At 45.0% G+C, this 20,889-nt stretch overlaps 1 protein-coding gene across 1 annotated transcript in view; it reads left to right on the forward strand.

The window, feature by feature from the left end:
• Positions 1–20,889, forward strand: part of LOC141760762 (insulin receptor substrate 1-B) — a 49,541-nt gene that overhangs the window by 16,185 nt on the left and 12,467 nt on the right. Inside the window, exon 3 of the mRNA XM_074623826.1 lies at positions 271–3,466. Within this exon, the coding sequence (XP_074479927.1) occupies positions 271–3,466 (3,196 nt within the window). The remainder of the gene's footprint in view (positions 1–270; positions 3,467–20,889) is intronic.

Genomic DNA, 20,889 nt, shown 5'->3' on the forward strand with positions numbered 1-20,889 from the left:
TCAAACCGACTTAACTACACTAAATTGTAGTCAAATGAATCCCAGAAGGCATTCAAATTAAAGAAAAAGAGCAGGCAACCAGTATTTGAGCTCTCATGATTTAAAGATACCAAACGTGGTTTTCCATGAGAATGAGAAATTTAAATGTCCAAAGAATATTCAGTTTAAATTCTTGCAGTGGTTTGATTTGTAACTTCAATTCACAAATAAATTAACCAGAATTATGATTTGAGTTCACTGTTTGAGAGGTTTTTTTGCGTTATGTCTTAGGTGGATGATTCGGTGGTGGCCCAGAACATGCATGAAACCTTGCTCGAGGCCATGAAGGCTCTGAGCGAGGAGTTCCGCCAACGCAGCAAGTCTCAGTCGAACTCCGGTCCCGGAGGAGGTGCTACTGCTTCGAACCCCATCAGTGTTCCGTCACGCCGCCATCACCCGAACCCTCCTCCCAGCCAGGTGGGCTTCACCCGCCGGCCCCGAACGGAGCCCCCTGGAGGAGCTAACGGTGGAGGAGTAGGGGTCAGCAGCGCCAATGCATCTCCCACCCCGCGGCATACCTTTCCGAGGTCTCGCACTGCTAGTGATGGGGGGAAAGGTGAGGATGCGACCACACCGCTCCAAGGGTCGTGCTCCAGCCCCTCCACCAATGGCTCCTGCACCACCACCCCGATCCTCAGGTCAAAGTCAGCCCGTTCAGCCCCCACCAGCGCTGCTAAAACTCCTCTTGGGTTGATGCGTTCCATCTCCACCCCAGCGCCCTCCCCAGCTCCAAGCCTCTCCTCTAGCTCTGGGCATGGCTCTGAGTTTGGAGTCGTGACATCTGCTAGTGCTGGTCCGGGGTCTGGGGCCTACAGTCGTGTCCCCTCCCATCGCGCCTCTGTCTCGGGCTCACCCAGTGACTATGGCTCTTCAGACGAGTATGGCTCTAGTCCTGGGGATCACACTCTCCTCCCGTCCCCGAGCCTCCCCGGAAGCTCTATTGGTAGCACCGGAAGCCAGTCCCTTGGCGATGAGGGAGCCAATTATATCCTGATGGGCCAACGTAGTGGTGGTGGTGGTGGTGGTGGTAGCAACAGTAACCAAGGGAGTTTGACATCCAGCTCCCTGCCAGCACCAGCAGCACCAGCCTGTGGCTCCCAGCCCCAGACCAGGAGGGTGCTGCGCCGCTCCTCCAGCCGTGAATGTGAAGCTGAACGTCGTTTGCTGAGCAAGCGGGCCTCATTACCTCCCATGGCCCTGGAGAGGCTGGCCCCACGTCAGCGCAGAGCTGAGGAGCCAGCAGATGAAGATTCGGCCGATTACGCCATCATGTCCAGGAGCACCAGCCGCGAGTCTTTCGCTTCCACCTCCTCCTCCACACAGAGGGAATCTGTCATGGGTGCTGGGTCAGTTGGGGGAGGAGGAGGAGGGTACATGGATGTGGTGGGTGAGTTCAAAAGTGAAGTGGGTGGAGTAGCAAGTGGCAGTGTAGATATAGGTGTGGACAATGGGTACATGTCCATGCTGCCTGGTGTAACTCAGCCTCCAGAGTCCCTGTCCCAATCGTTGGCCGTCTCTGTCCCAGACTCAGATTCCAAACCCGCTGATGACTACATGGCCATGACCCCTAACAACAGTGTGTCCCCACCGCAGCAGATCCGGCCTCCACCAGCTTCTGATGGCTATATGATAATGTCCCCCAATAGCAGCTGCTCCCCTGACCAGCGTGGAGGTCTCTCTGGAGGGGCTTGGATGGGCAGTGGTAGCGCAGACAGCAGGGCAGGCAGTGACTATATGAACATGTCTCCAATCAGCGCACGTTCTGTAAATGGCAGCCCCCCACCTCCTGAGCACACTGGCCATTTGGAGACCAGTTCTCAACAGCAAGCCCCCAAGATGGTGTATTCTTACTATTCCCTTCCCCGCTCATACAAACATAACCCCTCTGCTGGACACTTTGACGACGGGCCCGGGCGAGGCAGAAGGCCCAATGGGACTTGTAGTAGGGGAATGGGTGGAGGTCGGACTGTGGGAGGGCGTCAGGAGCAAACAGCAGCAGGCAATTCAGTGGTTGGACGCCACCTGTCAATCTCCTCTTCCTCGTACTCCTCCAGCTCAGCCAGCAGCGAGAGCCTCGGGGAGAGCGAGGAGCGAGCTGCCCAGGCAGTGAGCGCCATGGCAGGGGGAGCTCAGTCCAAAGATGGGAGTAAGCTCCAGCAGAGACGGGGCTCTGCTGGGTTGTCCAAGCAGGGTAGCCATAGTAGGAGCAGACCAGTGAGCTTGTTTGTTGATGTATCTAAGGCTAACACCCTTCCTAGGGTCCGTGAGAACCCCCTGCCCCCAGAACCTAAGAGCCCCGGGGAGTATGTAAGCATTGAGTTTAAGGGGGAGAAGAGCAGCCAGGGTGGGGTTAGAGGAGGGTGCGGCAGGGTTCTCAGGCATGGCTTATCACTGCCTCATGGCTCAAGCAGCAAGCATCCTCAACACAGGCCGACTTCTTGCTTAGGGAACTTTATCCCCCTCTCCCGTAGCCCCTCTGCCCCCATCACTCCCCCATCTGCCTCTGAGTATGTCAACATGGACTTGGGCCCTTCTCCGTCCCCCTCACCCCTATCCCTTACTCCAATAGTTTTCCCCTCTTTCCACACCCCTCCCACGCCACCAACTCTTGCTCATGCCCCCAAAACCTGTGATCAGGGTTCTGCTGGCCCTCACGAAGAGGGGGCCAAAGTGGCTGAGGCCCCACTTAGGAAAAGAAGAGAAAGTGTCCCATCAGTGTCCGGACCTGAGTCCCCGACATCCTGCGGAGACTACACGGAGATGGCCTTCAGCTTGAATAGCAACACCGTCCCTAGGTCATCATCCAGTGTCTCCCCCAAAGCCCCTTCCCCCACCAGGACTGATCCCTCTGTTGCAGTGCTATCACGGGGTTTGGACTTCCCTCTAGCCAAACCCGGACCCAACCCAGACCACGGGGCTAAAGTTATCCGTGCCGACCCCCAAGGACGCAGACGGCACTGCTCAGAGACCTTCCTTGCCGCGCCTTCCCTCCCCACCTCTACCTCTACTTCCTCTTCCTCCACCGCCTCCCTCTTTCCAGAACACGCCCAAGCCGTGGCCCGCCGGCTGGGCTTTGAAAGCATGCTGTGGGGGAACGGTGCTGTGACTGATAACGCCGCTCAGTTCGCCCTCCCTGGACAGCAGTCCCTCTCCACGAACACTTCGTCCACAGAGCAAGGCCTTAACTACATAGACTTGGACTTGGCCAACAAAGAGGGCCCCCTTTTGGGCCTGGATGGACCCTCAGGTAGCCAGGCCCCCTCTCGCCTCTTCTCCGTACTGGCTGGAGGTTCTGGGGTCGGGGGAGTGGGTGCAGCAGTCGGCGTCGGCAGCAGCAGCAGCTCAACACTCAACACATACGCCAGCATCGACTTCTACAAATCAGAGGAGCTGCGGACGCATCAGAATGGAAACAAGGAGGGAACAGGTAAGAGTCATTTGTTAGACTGTGTATAGCATCGCGTCTCTTTAGTTTTCTCTGTGATCTCTGTCACTTTCTCTTCCTACTTGGGCTCTGTGACATTATTCAGATGGGAAAGAATACGCTTTCCAGATAATCCATTGGAGCTCGGCCTCCCTTTCCATCTATGTAATCAAACGTCCCCTGGCGCCAGATTAGAATATAGACACCAGTCTGATTTGTACGCCTGTCTGCGTAATCCACAATATGAGATATAGATCCTCTCCTCTGACAAATCATAAATACATTTCCGTCTTGGTGTACCTCTAAAGGCATATGCACACTTTTTTACCATATGTGATTATGTAAGGCCAGACTATCTATTGGAATATCGATATTCTGGAAATGACTATTGATCCCCTTGAGGCTTCCTTACGACAAGCGACAGAATCCTTCTGCTCCAGATGAGGCATTATTTTCCAATGAGCAGAGCTGTTGCAAACAACTCGCCATACTCTTAGCAAAGGAAACCATTCAGACTTACCATTTGAGCATTCTCCTCCAAGTTCAATAAAGTTGAACTTTGGCCCCGTTTTCCGTTGACCTGACAACCCTCCAATGTGACACGAGTGGAGTATAAGCAATGGAGGGGAAAATGATTCTTCCATGAATCGCATTTTACTGTTTCCTGAACCCTACAGCTTTAAAATGATGTTATGCAGGAAAGTATGCAAGCATTCAAGTGGGGTTGCCAGGTTTGCAGATGTGGCTATAAGAATATTGTTTACTATGAGTTCTACATCGCTTAATCCAAGCAGAAAGCTGTGGTTGTTCAGTTTGGCCGACCACAGGGCTTTTTTTCCCCTTAAAATAAATCCACCAGATCTACTTTTTTTTTAGGACGGGAGGTCAATAAGGCCAGAAGATGAATTTTCATTGTATTTAAATTTTCTTTCCTACTGTGTGGGGTAATTCTCTCTAACTGTGGGGGACCACCGCAGCCAAACAATGCCTCAACTAGGTCACCATGAGACGCTTTCCTCATAGAAAAACACTCTCTTTGAGCTACCGTCTGCACTAAATTGCCCCCGTTAAGAGACAGACGCCTGCAGACAGAGAAAAGGAGATTTACATGCATCAGTAAAACACTCCGTAGTCTTACTTAACCCTCCACAGTGGGGCTCTTGTGACGGATGCATCCTGCCAAGCCTTGTTGTTTATGTAGCCACTGCTAGCTTCCACATGATGGTTGTGTCAGATTTAAACCTCATGGGTTTCTGCGGTAAACATCTCATACCCCGGCCCCAGAGTTGGATTTAATGAAGAATTTGAGGCATTAGCGAAAATTCATCACGGGATCTTGCGGTGAGTGAGCTCAACAGTTGGTTTTTTATACTCCGCGTATGGAAATGAATCATCAGTGTGCATCCATACGTCGTCATTGGGAAGTTGAGGCTATGTTGAGGTTGTTGGTTGTACTTTAAATCTTAAAGCTATCAGGCTACCACAGTGGGACCATATGGGCTCTGTGGCTGCGGAGTATGTCAGCGGGGCAGCGTCGGGGGGGAGAATGTTACACATTGGCTGTGAATGTTGAGATGGGGCCAGTGTTTCACTCACTCAGCTCTCAAATGCCTCTGTACAGTGTTCCCCCTCCTTTCATCCCTCCACTCCACTCCCCCCTCTTTCCTCCTCCAATAAATGATCCTTTTGTTCGAGTGTTTTTGCCGCGGCGGGGCTGGCGGGCCTCAGCAGGGCCGAGCCCCAAGACTAGTGGACTCTCCTGAAACACTTCTCTCTCGCAAGCCATAATTTGTGGCCTTTTCTACCTCTTCTTTTCTTACCTTGTTTTCCTTTCTTTTCCGCACACTTACTCATTCTTCTCCAATCTGCGTCCTCATCCGACATCCAGTCTGACAGATTTTTGAAATTCCTTCCCTCCCTTCTGTTCACTGCGCACACTGTTCAACATTTTTTTTTCACCAAAAACGCCTTTCGTCCTCCTTCCCCCTCACATTGTGTTTCACTCCATCCTTGCAGAGACACTTAAAAATAGATTTTTTAGTGTTGCACTTTCCTTTTGCTGCAGAGCAGACAGCAACCAGAGACAAAACCAAAAAAGCGAAAATACAGAGATGGCACATGGCAACCAGTCTAATCTGTTACTACAAACAAAATACAGTTTAGAAACGATTCATTATCTTGTCTGCGTGGATCCTGTGTGTGTTTTTCTAAAGGTTCTGCTCTACTGTAATTACAGGGACGTTTCCCCCCCAACAGGAACCAGCTTGTATAGGAAAAGAGTGTGTGCACGTCTCAGGGCTGCATACTTCTGGCACCGAGGACCAAAGGCTAAATTTGAACATCAGTAGTGGGACATGTGCCAAAAACAACCCTATTTGACGCTGGTTATGTAATATGTGTAAAAATAACCTCATGATGTGGATAACGAGGAAAAGCAGGGCGATCCATTTCAATCCAAATATCGTCTTTTAGGAAATCAAAATAACAAATGTGACGCGTGCGTGCTTCGTCGCCTTGCAGCGAACATTTTAAAGCAGCGTGTCTTTGTGTTGAAAATACGAGCGTCTGTGTTGATGTGTCTGTTTTTCACAAAGTTCAGCCAAAGTGTGACAGACGGTGACTGTGACGGGGGTATTTCACATTGCGTGCTTGTCGGTGTTTCCCATAATAATGTGCGAGTGTCGTCGTGACCTTCATCAGAACGGAGTGAAACATTAAGTTTATGAGGTGGAGAGAGGATTTTTTCGGGACAAAATGTTTATTAGCTTAAAAGCCCCACAATCTCCTCCAGAGAAATCATGTGAGGGAGTTTTATTATCCACGCTTCCAGCTGTCCCTTAACTTTACGTCGTTACCATCTGGAGGAGGATGTGTGTGTGCCAGCTTCAAAATAACCTGTAGCTCTTTTAAAACTCCTTCCCTGTTGGGACACACTACATCGAGGTTTCCAATGGGGAGATTTGGCATTTCTTCATAGTGAAAATGTACCCTTTGGACACATTGTTGTTGTTCACAGAAGCGGGGCTGTTTACATTTGTTTACTGTTGGCTAATTGGGCAAAGGTCACGCATAACTGACCAGATGGATCAGTATCTACAGTGTGCGTGCTCAGTATTTGCAAATGGTGCATCTTTGTTATCATCACATGTCAAGATGTTACACAGATAAATGTCAAATAGATTATTTCTTGCAGCGTATTTTTAGGAAAACTGCCAAACACTGTGAGGAATTTTAGTCCAGGTAGGGATTTGTTTGAGTGTCAACAGCGCTTTATGAAAAGGCCTTTTTGATGTCTGTCGAAATGAGGCAAATAGTAATAGTATGGAGGCAAATATGCAGGAGTGATGGTAAATATTACGCACATACCCAACCTGCAAAGAGAGAAACATTTCCATCAAATCTCCTATCACTGTATATAGTTTATATCGGGATATGTTGTGATATAAGTAGTCTGGAAATTCATTTAAAAAGCTGTAAAACTGAGTTTCTCACACAAAAGCACCACTTTAAATCTTGTGTTTACCAGAGATGTGCTCAAAAGTTTCTTGGAAATAAGTCAAATAGACAAAAAAACGACTAATCGACTAAAGAAATCTTAGCCGACCAAGACCAAAACGACCAGAGCATCCCTTTAACCGATAGAAATGATGCCCAAGGCTTCAAAAAAAGTCATCACTTTTATCCATATAGGGAAAATAAGACCCGATATGTCATAAATCAGAACCATCCTTTAATTATTACGTGTTTTTATATTAAAGTCCACGTTGTCACAAACCACACATTCATTCCTCTGCACAGTTTTCCTTCTGCAGCTGACAGACGTCTCTCTCTGGGTGTGTAATCTGGGGCAACACTAGGTTAGACTAACAACACTAGTAGTGTTATGTAAAACACAACCACGTGGACGGGACATTACACCCGATAGGGTGAGGCTCAGGCCACAGTGTGTAGTGCTTTTTTTTTTAACCTGGTTTGTGCCATGATGTGAAGGAGGCAGACTGAGCTCCAGCATTTCCTCTAATTCAGCATTTATTTATGAAGTGTGACCCCTTTTGAGGTCAAGGGAGACGAAGCTAAGAGACCAACAGTTCAATCCCAGGCTGTTGTATAATCAGATGTATGGATATGAAAAACAGGACGAGATGGGAGGTACCCCCCTGCTTCCTTTGATGATTATATAATCCGTGTTCAAATGGAAATTAGCTCAAATTTCTCCGCATTGCAACTTTCCTTCATTAGCCTCATTACAGCATTACACAACTGATTTGCCCTCGCAGGAAGATGCAGGACGAGCTGCGCAGTTGCATGAGGACAGCAGAGAGGCCTGAATCCATTTCCTTGCCAGTTTGAGTAAACAAAAGCCGTATTCCTGTGTTTATCTAATATTTTCCACACACATTTAGATTCGGAGAACAACACAAAACGGCAGGAGGATCTTTGTTTTTGGAGGGTTTGTTTCTTTTAAAGTCGAGGACGTTTAGGTTGGTTTGGGTGGTCTGTTCAGGGAGTCACCGAACTCACACCGCACATAGCAACAACTCTCCTCTGTTTGGGTTTTTAGGCCGTGTTGAAGGTTGTGTGTGTGTCACACATGTTTATTAGAGGACTCGGAAGGCTGAGACGTTTTTTCCCACTGACTTCAAGCACTGACCATGTGATGAGGTCATCTGCGTGCGCCGCGGCGGCAGCATCAACTCATTACAGGCCCTCGCCCTCTGTCCAATGAGACGAAACCGAGGGCTAGAGGAGTAATCTGAGTTGAACGCTAACACACACACACATACACACAGCTTCGTGACGGATGATCGAGCTGTCGCACACACCGCTACGGGACCGCACATGGAGCAGAGAAATCCTGGCGAACTCAAAAGGGGTTTTCCGCTTTGCTATCAGCTGAATGCAGCGTTTTCCAAACCTGTATGAGCCTATAGACGTCTGTAGCGTCGGTATAGAGGTCAGAGGGCGCCGCAAATCTCTTTGCAGCCACATCTGGCGTCATCATGGAGATCCACCGGAGAGTGTTGCTGTGTGAAAACAATGTGCTAAATATATAACAGGTGCTGTGGAGTGATACAGGTCAAAATTGTAGTTTCTTTTATGCAACCGTTAAATTTGAGTGATTTAAATTTGAGTATTTGCTTCTATTGCATGACTATTTTGAGAGTGCACGGCGCCTATAAAGTGCACAAAAGCCTCTCCTCTAACTTTCATTTTGCATGGGGGTGTATCAGGACACTTTTTGGTGCATTCTGGTCTCGCCGCATGTCAAAGAAACTGAACAAATGGTCGAATTTCGACATGGATGTTCATCTAAAAGGCCATGACTGTTGCTGATCAAGTAGTTGCGTTGGTGTGGGCATGTTACTTCAGGTAGTAGTGAAATGAATGACTGACTTAAGTTAATATGTCAAGGAATTTAGAGACTTATCAGAAATCACCAGAGGCCCCATGATACGATTTTATCCCGATTTTAAACGTTTTGCGATATGATATATTGCAATTTATCACCTTTTTTCAACTGCAAATGATGCAGTTTATCAACATCTGTTTTATCTAATAAGATACAGTTTTCATTCTGTTCATCTCAGAGTTTTCATTCACCTATCTTGAGGTCAGAGGTCAAGGGACCCCTTTGAAAATGGCGCTACTATTCCCCCCTAGATCCCTCTGTATCACTACCCCCGCATCATTGAAGTGAATGAGAAAGGTTGCGTTGATTAATGCGGCCTGAACGCGGCCTGCACCAACTATCAGTTTACATTCAGTAATGGATGACACAACTTCAACCTGTAACACAAAATCAATCGGACGTGTCTTCGGGGGTTATCACTATCCTGACATAAACTGCAGATTTTAAGAAGGACCAGAGTTATATTTAGTTATCACTTCTCTGTTCTGGGAAGTCCAAACAGCACTAAAACATGTAATGTATACTCTTGATAAGTGGGGTCAATGGTGTCATTGGTGTCATTTACAGGAGAAGTAGTAACTCACTTGTGCCTTATGGGGAATGATGTTGGGACTTGCCTTTGCTTGTATGTGTGTGTATTGCCTGAGGTCCACCCTGCCACATCTTCCATTGACTAGGGGAGAAGAGGAAATGGGCCGTTTGGGTTTTGCACAATGAATAGAGACTAAATCTGTAGGATGTGTGTGTCATCATGCAGTCTTGTGCACTTGTTGAACCTTCATCATCTGTAATCAGTATTGAACTGTAACACTGAGCGGTCTAAATCTCTCTGTCTTCCGTCTTTGGATGGAAATTTTCCTCTCTTTGCAGATTGCGTATACGTGCGTGCGTCATATTTAACGTCGCTCCATCATATTTGCCTCCATACTATTACTATTTGCCTCATTTCGACAGACATCAAAAGGCCTTTTCATAGAACGTTGTTGACTCTCAAACACTGAAGCTGGACACGCCGGAAAGCGTGGAGAATGGATGATGGTGATGACATTTCACGGCTTTTTATAGAGCAAAGGGAGGATTCAGAGGGGGGAGAGAGCCGAGGGAGGAGGTGAGGTAAGTCTGAGGTAAAGAGGAGATGATAACTCATGTAGGAATGAATTAAGATGGTATAAGAAAAGCAACATTTTACTGTGGAATTAGGGGGTAAACGCTGAGGTTTGAATGTAGATAGAAAAGAAGATACAAGCAGCGTAAAAGTGAAGATATTCCCAAACCAAATCCATTTTCTGCATACATAATGATAGGTGACTGACAGTTGGAGCACTTCCACAGCCCGTAACACATTTGTGCACAAAGACTATATTTAATATGATCAGGAAAAAATGCCACAACATTTCTTCTGATTGGTCAAAAGTCAAAGTCTTGAGTTTTGGAAAAATGAGGAAAAACACTAACATCCTGTTTATCAAATGTTTTCCATATGAAATATTGTTTTAACACTGAATATGTGTGCACATCTTTGATGTTCAACTTGTTATGACTTCATAGATACCAAATACTTGTTTGTGCTCTTTGTAGTTTCTGAGATACAGCCATTTACTAAAACCCAAATACTAGATATACTATGATACGAAAAACTCACGTTTGACCATTTTTTAAAATTTCTTCAGGAAATTAAAAATGTCAGTTGCCGGCACAAACGGGTTAAACTCTCTTTATTGAATCATCAGTACAAAAGATAGGTAACTGCGTTAAAAAATATAAATTTCTTTGATTTAAAATGTTCAAGTCCCAAGAGTTTACATAAAAAAACAAGTTAACAGTGACTCTCAAAGAGCTTTTGGAGATGAAACATCGAATCACTGAGCTTAAGATACTGTCTTATAGTCGCCACTGAAGATCTTCAAAACATTAATCATCCTAAATCAGTTCACTTTCATATTCGGGGACAGTTTTGGATGAATTCAGCGGAGCGTGGCGCCGTGTTTTGTTCCCAGTCGCAACAACAAGACTGAGCTCAGACTGGCTTCTTCTCCATAGCAACGGTAGTCGTCCCCCAACCCAAACAAAGAAAATACATTGAAATAACTCAAACAAATTATACAGAAGTTTCCTGTTTTGTTTTTTTTATCACTGAAAGAAAAACGTTGAAATGAAAATTTACATTGTGAAATATATCTCCAAAACCGGCAACTTCTTTTGATTTTATCTAATTCTTTCGTTATTGTCGTGAAAAATCATCAAAAAATGGTGTTTGATGCCATGTGCTTGTTGCCTTGGCGATTACCAGTGAAGAAAACTCATGAATTCGTTGCCTCTGACGTCTCCTCCTCTCTTATCACCCGCCTGTTTTTGTTTTCGGCCACTCATCTTCCCAAGACCTTGACCAGGCTTCAGTACCAATCTCCCACCATATGCACATTTTTTTAAAAGCGCACACACACACACACACACACACACTTGGATCTTTCTGCTCGGTGTGTTCTTGCTGATAGTTGAAGCAAAATTATGTGTGACGTTGACCGCATATTCACGAGGTCAGGGCGACGGCAGCAGACCTGAGTGGCTTCATTCTTGAGCTCATCACGTGAAGCCTGAAGAGGGATAGATTAGCTGATAGCACAAGGCGTGTGTGTGTGTGACATGTGTATTTGTGTATAATACCAGTAATTCCACGCAGCCAACGGGGGGGGTCAGATCTTGTTTCCGTTAATGTAACAGACACATGCTCTTCTCAACAGTATCGCTTTACGTACCAGCGCACACACACGCACACGCTTACCTTATCTATTAATGTTTTATCACTAGACGTGTTCAAACAAGTTACAGACAGATGGATGCAACAAAGGGAGCTATTTGACAGTGAGGCATTCAGGAAGTCTTCCTGAAAACTGAAGTTACGGTACTTGGAAGGAGGCAACCACAAGGCTAAAGATAACCCATAGAGCCCAACCGATACTGGGTTTTTGAGGCTGATAATAACAATAACAATATATGGGAGTTTAAGAAGTTAATCTGCTAACTATTTTTGTGGTGGTTATTCCGATTAGTTGTTTGGTCTGTAAAGGTGGCGTCTTCGGATTGCTTGTTTTGTCCTAAACCCAAATATACAATCTGAAACGAGGAAATGTTTGGCACCTTGTATCGTCTGCCGATGTTATTTTTTCACATAAACACATTCCTGATAAGGATCCCTTAGATTTGAATATGAGAGAGTTGTGACCAAGACGTGTACTGAGCATAGGGGGGACTAGATGTCCTGGGAAATATAGGACAGTCCCGAATTAAGAGCAGCTGTCCTGAGTCCAGAATCCTGTCCTGTTTGTCCCCTAAATTAGACTAAACCTGAGTTTTGATGCGTTATAGCATAATAAAACATTAAATACTGATTGTTGTGAAACATAAATGAACGCGAAATGTCACTGGAAAGTACATTAGTATCAATACCAAGTACAAACAACGAAAATATACTTGTGATAATGAAAAATGAGACTCGGATATGTAAAAATGCACCCTTTAAAACTTTCATTAGTATTCCCCTTCTGTATTTTGAATGTTGTAGGACCAAAACTAGACTTGCATTTATAACAAAGATTTGATATATTGAGCAGCATTTTCTGGAGGTGAACTGGAATAAGATATGTTATTGTTATTTCGAAGACATTTTGACTTCACAATAACAGAGCATTTGACAAAATGATAAAATTCCTGTGAGCTATAGACGTATTTCACTCTTCTTTGGCTTTATAAGATGTCTTAATTGGAGTAGTTTGCTATGCGTTTTGGTTTATTTGTTCATGGATTAACTGCTCTTTATCAGCAATAAATCCCTCGCTTACCCTTATGCCTATTTGAGGTTTAAGCGCCTTGCTCAAGGGCTCCTCAACAGGAGCTCAACAGAACCGTGATCCTTTTCCTTTTGTGTGTGTGTGTGTGTGTGTGTGTGTGTGTGTTTCTGGTGAGCTGCCCGGCTGAGCGAATGGTAATTAGATAGTAAAACCTCAGCTAATGACTCAGTACTCTAGTCATGTTTTGACTGACTAGTGCCTTATTTACATGCACACACACGCACACACACACACACAGCGGCAATGGAATGAATTGTATTGGCAGCTTGGTCAGTCAAAGAGGCGCCGCCGGACAGAATAAATGTGAGTGTGTGAGCGCCTGGAGGACTTTAGCCATTGGACTTGTCATTGGATGTGACAGAAAATCACTTGATTACCTGTGCATGTTTGCTTTTCAGTTCAGAGCTCTTTAGTTACATTACAAAGTCTTGATTTATATACATGTAAACACACACATAAGTAGCAAACACACACACACATGTCTCAGGGCTGTGTTGCTCTAAATAAGAAAAGCTCAGACAGGTCATCCAAGCCAATCACCTTTCAGGAAGCAGGGATCAGCCAAAAGCTCCTCAACTAATTGCCAAAGTTACCTTCACTGACCTGGCTCTGGCTCTGACTCTGACTCTGACTCTGACTCTGACTCTGGCCTACCTCGACTACACGCACACACACACACACACACACACACACACACACACACACACACACACACACCTCCTGTCTCTTTTGTCAATACTGTTTTGCTCATTCTGCTTTGAACAAAGCCCCTCTGCCCCGCCGTGCCTCTCTACTCCGCTCTCCAAACCTCTCCTTCCTGTCTTTTCTCTCTCTCTCTCTCGGTGAAATTTTTGTTCGCTCTTTTTTTTTTTATACTTTCACAACAGTCTTTTTCTTTCTTATAATCACTTTCCACAAATTAAGAAGCTTTCAGTTGGGCGTGTCTGAGCCGAGTTTGCGTACAAGGTGTTTTTTCTCCTTGAATGAATGAACTGTAATACACAGATGTGATTTAGTAAGATCACAGGAAAGATAATGTATGTGTGCATTAAGAGAATCACTGCCAAACCGCATTTTTTCACCGCCCAAGTTAAGGTTACCTGATAAAATCCTGAATGCAGCGCTCATTACTGCATTGCATAATTCATGCTGTACATGACAGTTTGAATGCTTGATCTCTTGCCATGTTTTGTAAACTTGTGGCAGTGCTTTTGTGTCACTTTGAAGTAGTTCTCAAAGGAACGTAAAAGACATTTTTTTGGCAAACTTTCATGGAGAAACTGAAAAGATTGATAGTAGGCTCCAGGCGATATGGAGAGAATCAAATACCTCGATATCTGTATTGCGTCAATATTGCAGGGTTGACAAATAGTGCTTTCACTAAATACACAATGAGATTTTTGATAAATAATCATCAGTAATGTGGATATGATGATTAAGTGGGCAAATAATAGAACAGCTGGAACAGTTTGGTTCAGAAAATTACATCACTTTACTGTAATGCAGCCCTTAAACCAGGGAAAGACAACACTTAAGCCACATTACGTTATCCAAAATCCAAGACAATATCTAGTCTGATATCACGATATCAATATGATATCGATATATTGTCCAGCCCTAATATATACCACTCTCATGTCTGTCCATTAAAGAGAAATAATCCCATGCATTAACCCCCCATACGTTTTTACAATTCATCCTGAAGGGGAATATCTTTCTTTAAACAAGTTTGTTTATTTAGTTTTCCATATAACTCCTCCAGTAATCCAACAAGCAAACAAACAATTGTACAAACAAACAAGTAAGGTGCACTTAAGAACATTCACATCAACGCGCTATACCTAATTATACTATGTTTTGACAGAGCTATACATACATCACTAAGTACAAAACTGAAAGGGGAATATTAATGTGCGTACCAAATTTCATTGGAATTCATTCAACATTTCTCGAGATATTCCACTCAAAAATCACAAAGGATTAACGTCTTGGTGTTGCAAGAGGAAAAGTGAGGGGATCACCAAAATTTGTAGGATTCATCCTCTGGTTACCATGGATACATGTGCCAAATGTCATGGCAATCCAGTCAACGGTTGTTAAGATATTTCAGTCTGGATCAAAGCGGCGGACCGACAGGTTACACTGACATGAACTCCCTTCACTGTATCTTCTATATGTGTGTCTATATGTTCATGCCTCTGAGTGTGTGTGTGTGTTAGTCTGGCAGCGTGCCAGCTCCCTGTATGAATGTGATCCTGGTTACAGAGCGCTGATTGTGCGCTGTGGTATGGGATGTATGCGGGGCTCGGAGAGCGTCGGGCGCTGCCTGAAAGAACTGAGCAGTCACCCACCGAACTACTGGGGTTACTGAGGGCAGAGGAGGAGGAAGAGGAGGAGGAAGAGGAGGAGGAAGAGGAGGAGGAGGGAGTGTTTCACACCCACTCCTTCTTATTTGTCTGCTTTCCCCCCCTCCTCCTCCTCCCTCACACCCTCTCCCTGGAAAACTTTTTGCTTTATTTGAGTTTTTTGTGTGCCGTTCTTCTCCCTCCGTGTTTGTTTCCCGGCCTCTTTTCTTCTCCGTCTGTCGCCCATATAAATCTCTCTGCTCCGTCTCAGGTGATTGTCTTGATGTCAACAGCGCCACAGTGTTTCCCCCCACGTCTCCACCATGATCTGTGTGTGTGTGTGTGTGTGTGTGTGTTTCTCATTGGATTCGGGGCCATGGCATCGCTCAGCTGCTACTTCTCTAACTGGGTTTGTCTGTAAAGAGCTTAGCGCCGGTGGGCGTAGGAGAGCACTAAGCTGATTACCGTCTACTAACGAGCCACTTCTCACATGGAGACTGTATATGTGTGTGTGTGTGTGTGTGTGTGTGTGTGTGTGTGTGTGTACTACTCTCGGGGTTTGATATTGTTTGTTTACGCGTCTGCATGCGACTTTCAGTGCATATTTGTGCGGGGTGTGTCGCGTAGCTGTGCCGAGGCCGGATGGATCAGGTGGAGGAGGTTAAGGGGATGAGAGGAGGTCAGAGTTGATCTCGGGGTTAGGCCGCAGTGCTGACGGTGACAACAGGGTGAGACTCCAGCTAAGACTCCTGCAGAGAGGTCAAGTTATTCTCAGCGGAGCGGCCATGAAATCTCTTTTTTTCCCACTGGGGCTTTGCCTGTAAAGCCTTGATCCGACTAGACTGTTTGAATTGTGCCCAATTAAGCCATTTTAGACCAGACGACTGTTGTTTAATAACCATTTGGGAAGACGGTGACACTTTTGCAGTGAAACAAAGGAAGGTCCACTGTATAAATACAGTTACAAAATACCAGGGCTGTACCAGTGGGCTCTGAAAAGTGAAACCAATGCTGATGTGCCTTAGACTTGCATTCTTTCTAATAGCCAGCAGGGGGCGACTCCTCTGGTTGCAAAAATAAGTCTGATTGTATAGAAGTCTATGAGAAAATGAGCCTACTTCTCACTTGATTTATTACCTCAGTAAACATTGTAAACATGAGTTTATGGTCTCAATCGGTAGTTTTTCAAGTCTTCTTCAATACAGCATGATGTTCATTTAGTAAATTATGGTCCCATTTAGAGTCAAATAGACCATAAAGCAGGGGATGCTTTAGGGCGTGGCTGCCTTGTGATTGACAGGTCGCTACCACGGCGTTGTCACAACTGACTACATCCACTTCTTATATACATTCTTTTGGCTGTATGCTAAAGTCAAACTCAAGGCAAATATTGTAACAAAGTGCTGCTTTACTTTATTTGGTTTTGTACTATTATTACTGGTGTTTTTATTTATGCATTATTAGTATATTATCCATGGCCTTTCGCCCAATTACACTACAGCCCAGCGCGCTGCAGAGCAGCCAAACCTCCCACACTAAACTCTCTCAACAGCCTACATGTCAAGTTTCCCCTTTTACCTACAGAACACTTTAGTATGCACTTCTGTTCTTCTTTCACATCTGTTTACTGCTTCAAATTATTCCTTGAGAGTAAACAATACAGCTTGCAGACTTTTTAATTTACTTTTATATCATTTTAATGAGCCACAGGTGATTAAATTTGCCAGTGACAGTTAGTAGGTCGCAGCTCGCAGAGTCGGCTCTTCGGCCTCTTAAAACTTATTCAGAGGACAGTAAAAATGTTATTATGACCAATAGGAATGCTGAGCAATCAGACCAGATTTTGAAACAGCTGACTTTTACTGCAAGTAAAACTAGGAGTAGTTCTCTTTCAGATGTTCATAATTACTAGCCATGATGGTTGAAGGCCAGACGAGTCAAAGGTTGTGAGTTTATGACAGCAATAATCTGGAGTCAACATGCAGTGCCTTTTATTTATTTTTTTAAAGTGTAAAGTAACTTTAGCTAACGGATCCTGCAACATGGGGCTCTGTGGACTTTCTGCAACTTGAGTTTGGAAATTGGGTGTTTCAAATTAGAGACAAAAAAAAGCTGAGGATCATGGAACGATCTTTTAACATCATACAGGTTGCTCAACTCTGACTGCCCAGAGGGGAAACTATAGACTAAACACACACAGCGTACATTTCAGTTACCTAATCCTGACACGCTGACCAGGGTCCACGTTCTCTGCAGCTCTGTTCAATGTGATCAGGAAGCCAGATTGACAACGAATCAAGAATTTCGTTTCAGAAAAAAAACAACTACAGAACATTTTCCAATCTGGACACGTGGACAGAGAGTTTTAGATTAACCCCCGACTGTTCTCCTCTCACACACACACACACACACACACCGAACACTTTCCATAGTTAAGGTCATTGAAATCTTCTATGTGGTAATTGAGAGAAAGAACAAACAGTCCCTCGACCCGCCTTATGTAACTCATCAGTGCGGATCGAATGAAGGAGCCGTGATGTTTGCTCACCGCTGCCATTATTGGCCGGAGAACGGTCGTTAACCTTTAGAGTGCTGCCTCACCTCTACGTCACCTCGGCGTCAGCACCGCTAACCGGGCCTCAGTGGGAGAACTAACAGCTTCCTGTGCCTAACAGGGTTTTCTTTATTAAATTGCCCACATTGCTGTTGGGCACAGGATGTGTATGTAGAGTCAATTACTTGTAAGAACATGGGTTTTTTGACTGGAAATAGTTTTCTTGGGATTAAATTGATTTCTTGCATTAGGAGACAAATCTCTACCTTGTAGTGCAGAACAATTAGCCCATTTAATCAATAGTTAATTTACCAAGAAAAAATGTTGTGTACGCTCATTCAAATATGAGAATTTAAATTGTTAATTAAAGGGTTCATCTGTGTTTTTTTTGTAAATTTTTTTTCTAATGGAAATGCCCACTCAGCCGTTGCAAAAAGCAGTGAAGTTGGTTACCAAAGTAAGTTAATCAAAGCTAATCAATTAGGTTATGAATAATGTGAACCCTAGCACTAGCTGGGTCAAAGTTGCAACCCTAAAGCATAACCTGTTTTATGGTCTATTTGACTCTAAATGGGACCATATTTTACTAAATGAACATCATGCTCACGATTGAGACCATAAACTCATGTTTACAATGTCTACTGAGGTAATAAATCATCTTCTATACAATCAGACTTCTTTTTTTGCAACCAGAGGAATCGCCCCCTTCCACTTCCACATTGGCTTCACTTTTCAGACCCGGAGGTTGCCCCACTGGTTTCTGTAAGGCTAAAAACACCGCCCTCTAAGCCTAGCATCACTTTTACTAGAGACACATGTGGACCGTTTACATATAGTAACAGTTAAACTGCTTAAACTGAGTGCCGGCAGCAGGGATTAACACGGTCAGGTAGTGCGGCTGAACCTGAGGGCGTCCCTGCTTGTGGAGCATGAGTTGTGGTAGGAATGCACAAGACAAATACATGTATTTATGTTTATATTTCTCTACACATGCGTTTGAATGAGCATCGTGTTTTTCAGGCGTGTTTTGCAACTCTGTGTGTTTGCCTGCAGTGTAGACTCATGTATGTGCTGCTGGCTGTATGTTTGTAAGAGCACATCTTAAATGTTTGGTGTTCTGTTTGTGTTGCCCAGACGGAGACCATGTCTAGAATATACAATTATAACCGCCGACACTACACCTCTCCACAGCCGTTAACACAATGTTCTCCTCCGCTGCAGGCGTCACAGCGCCTAACCAGAGCATTAAAAGCCTCGTCTCGGCAGAGGAGAGGAAATGAAATGCGCGCTACTCTCCTGTCTACTTATTAGTCATACGTGGTCAAGAACAAACAAGTAGAAAATAGCAAGCGGAAGGGATGGAGAGGGGTGTTGGGGTGGCACATGCTACATGTGTGCATGCACACTCTGTGTTCACTGTTTATTTCTTTTGCCGTTAATGAAATTGTTTGTATTCATGACCAGTTGTCATCCAGAGGAGCTGAAAGAAACGTGACATGAGTTTGTGTTTGCACGTGTTCCCCAGTCGCACTCGAGTGCGTTTGTAGGTGCGAGCGAGTGTCCGTCATGACCCATGTGTGCGATCGCCGCTTCCGAGCCGAGTGGTGACGGCATAGTCCTTTCCGCTTTGAGCTGCGCTTTTTTGGAGTCTGGCAGAATCTGAATATGAATCATCGCCTCCTGTCCAAAACAACACACACGTGCGTCATCATGCTGCTCACTTTCATTCCGTGTGGACTTCATGTCCACGGGGATCTTACTTGATACACCTGTGTGACAGCGGGAGTACGGTTACAGGGAAAAAATACCGAGTTGCTGCACTTCATGTCTCTTTGCGTGTGTGTTCGTTCGCCTGCTTTGTGTATGTGTGTTTCTTGTCCAGTCATAAGCTCTAGTAATGTGCTTGTGCAGCCATGACCAGCTACCACTGTCACCTCGCTCTACTCCACACACACACACTCATTTCCCAAGCGCTTGCGGTGCATTGACTCCTACATTACGCACACGACCAGCGTGTCTTGTTATTGTGCCATCTGACACTTGCATCCATGTCTCCATTTAGGCCACTTTAACTGCTGTCCTTGTTTCAAGCCGTTTCCATTCATGTCCGACTCTGTCAGAAAACCACCCACACATACTGAGCGGCCCTTAAAGGAGCCTATTTGTAACCAAACTTCAAACTAAATCTCCTAAAATGTCGAGGACAGAGGAGAGATAGAGCTTGGCGAGCAGGCTAAAAACAGGATTGAGATGAGGAGCAGACGGAGAGGACTCTTTAATAAATGTTTTTTTTCCTCCTGTGGAGACAAGGAGAGGGCGAGAAGCGTCGCCAGCGGAGCCTCCAGAAGGTCCGTAGATAAATATTTGCGGTGCCTGTTGGCCAAGTCTGGCTGTCTCACCACAGTCAGCCACACACTGACTTATGCACACACACATCCACATTTACACTCATATGTTGCATGCCTGCAGTCAGTTAGCACATGCATACAGTCACACTCCTGGTTACTGCTTTAATAAAGCAACATGTAGAAAGTTAAAACGAATGGGGCAGCTTCTGTGATGTATGTGTGTGTTTGAGCTGTTGCAGAATGAGGGGGTAGGGGTGTCTCTATTAATAATTACACAATTCATCATCAGACTGGAGCAGAGGCCAGAAGCTGGCACGTGGACACACAGGCACAGGCACTGCGAAACACAGATTGGCATCAGTTTCTAAACACACGGGACAGGATTTCCAAACCAGATTCCCCCACCCCCTTGTCATTTTAATGATCCAAAGGTTCTTTACCTTCTGACTCTGCGAAAAACACTCGCAGAGGGTGAATTTGGTTTAAAGCGAGGACCACATTTATTATTTACAGTCACGTCTTAGCAGAAGAAGGAAGCTTTAAATTAATTTTGTGAAAGAGTTGGATGAAGAAGAACCACAACTGAGCCGATATAAGCATGAAGCAGGTCTGACTGTATCCAGAGTTTTGAATTAGTAATGACCCTGGAACAACAACGGGACCTACAAGACCATTAAAGAGGACCTGTTATTCTTATTTTCAGGTGCATACTTGTATTTTGGGTTTCTACTAGAACATTTTTACATGTTTTAATGTTCAAAAAACGCTTTATTTTTCTCATACCGGCTGTGCTGCAGCACCTCTTTTTGCCCTCCGTCTGAAACGCTCAGCTGCCTTTCTTAGAGATGGTGCAACAGCTTCTTGTGTTTCATTTTGATTCACGTAAGAGAGCTGGAGAGAGCTGGCATTCTGGAAAAAGCC

Source organism: Sebastes fasciatus, chromosome 22, assembly GCF_043250625.1.
Source record: "Sebastes fasciatus isolate fSebFas1 chromosome 22, fSebFas1.pri, whole genome shotgun sequence".
In the NCBI taxonomy this organism is placed as follows: Eukaryota; Metazoa; Chordata; class Actinopteri; order Perciformes; family Sebastidae; genus Sebastes; species Sebastes fasciatus.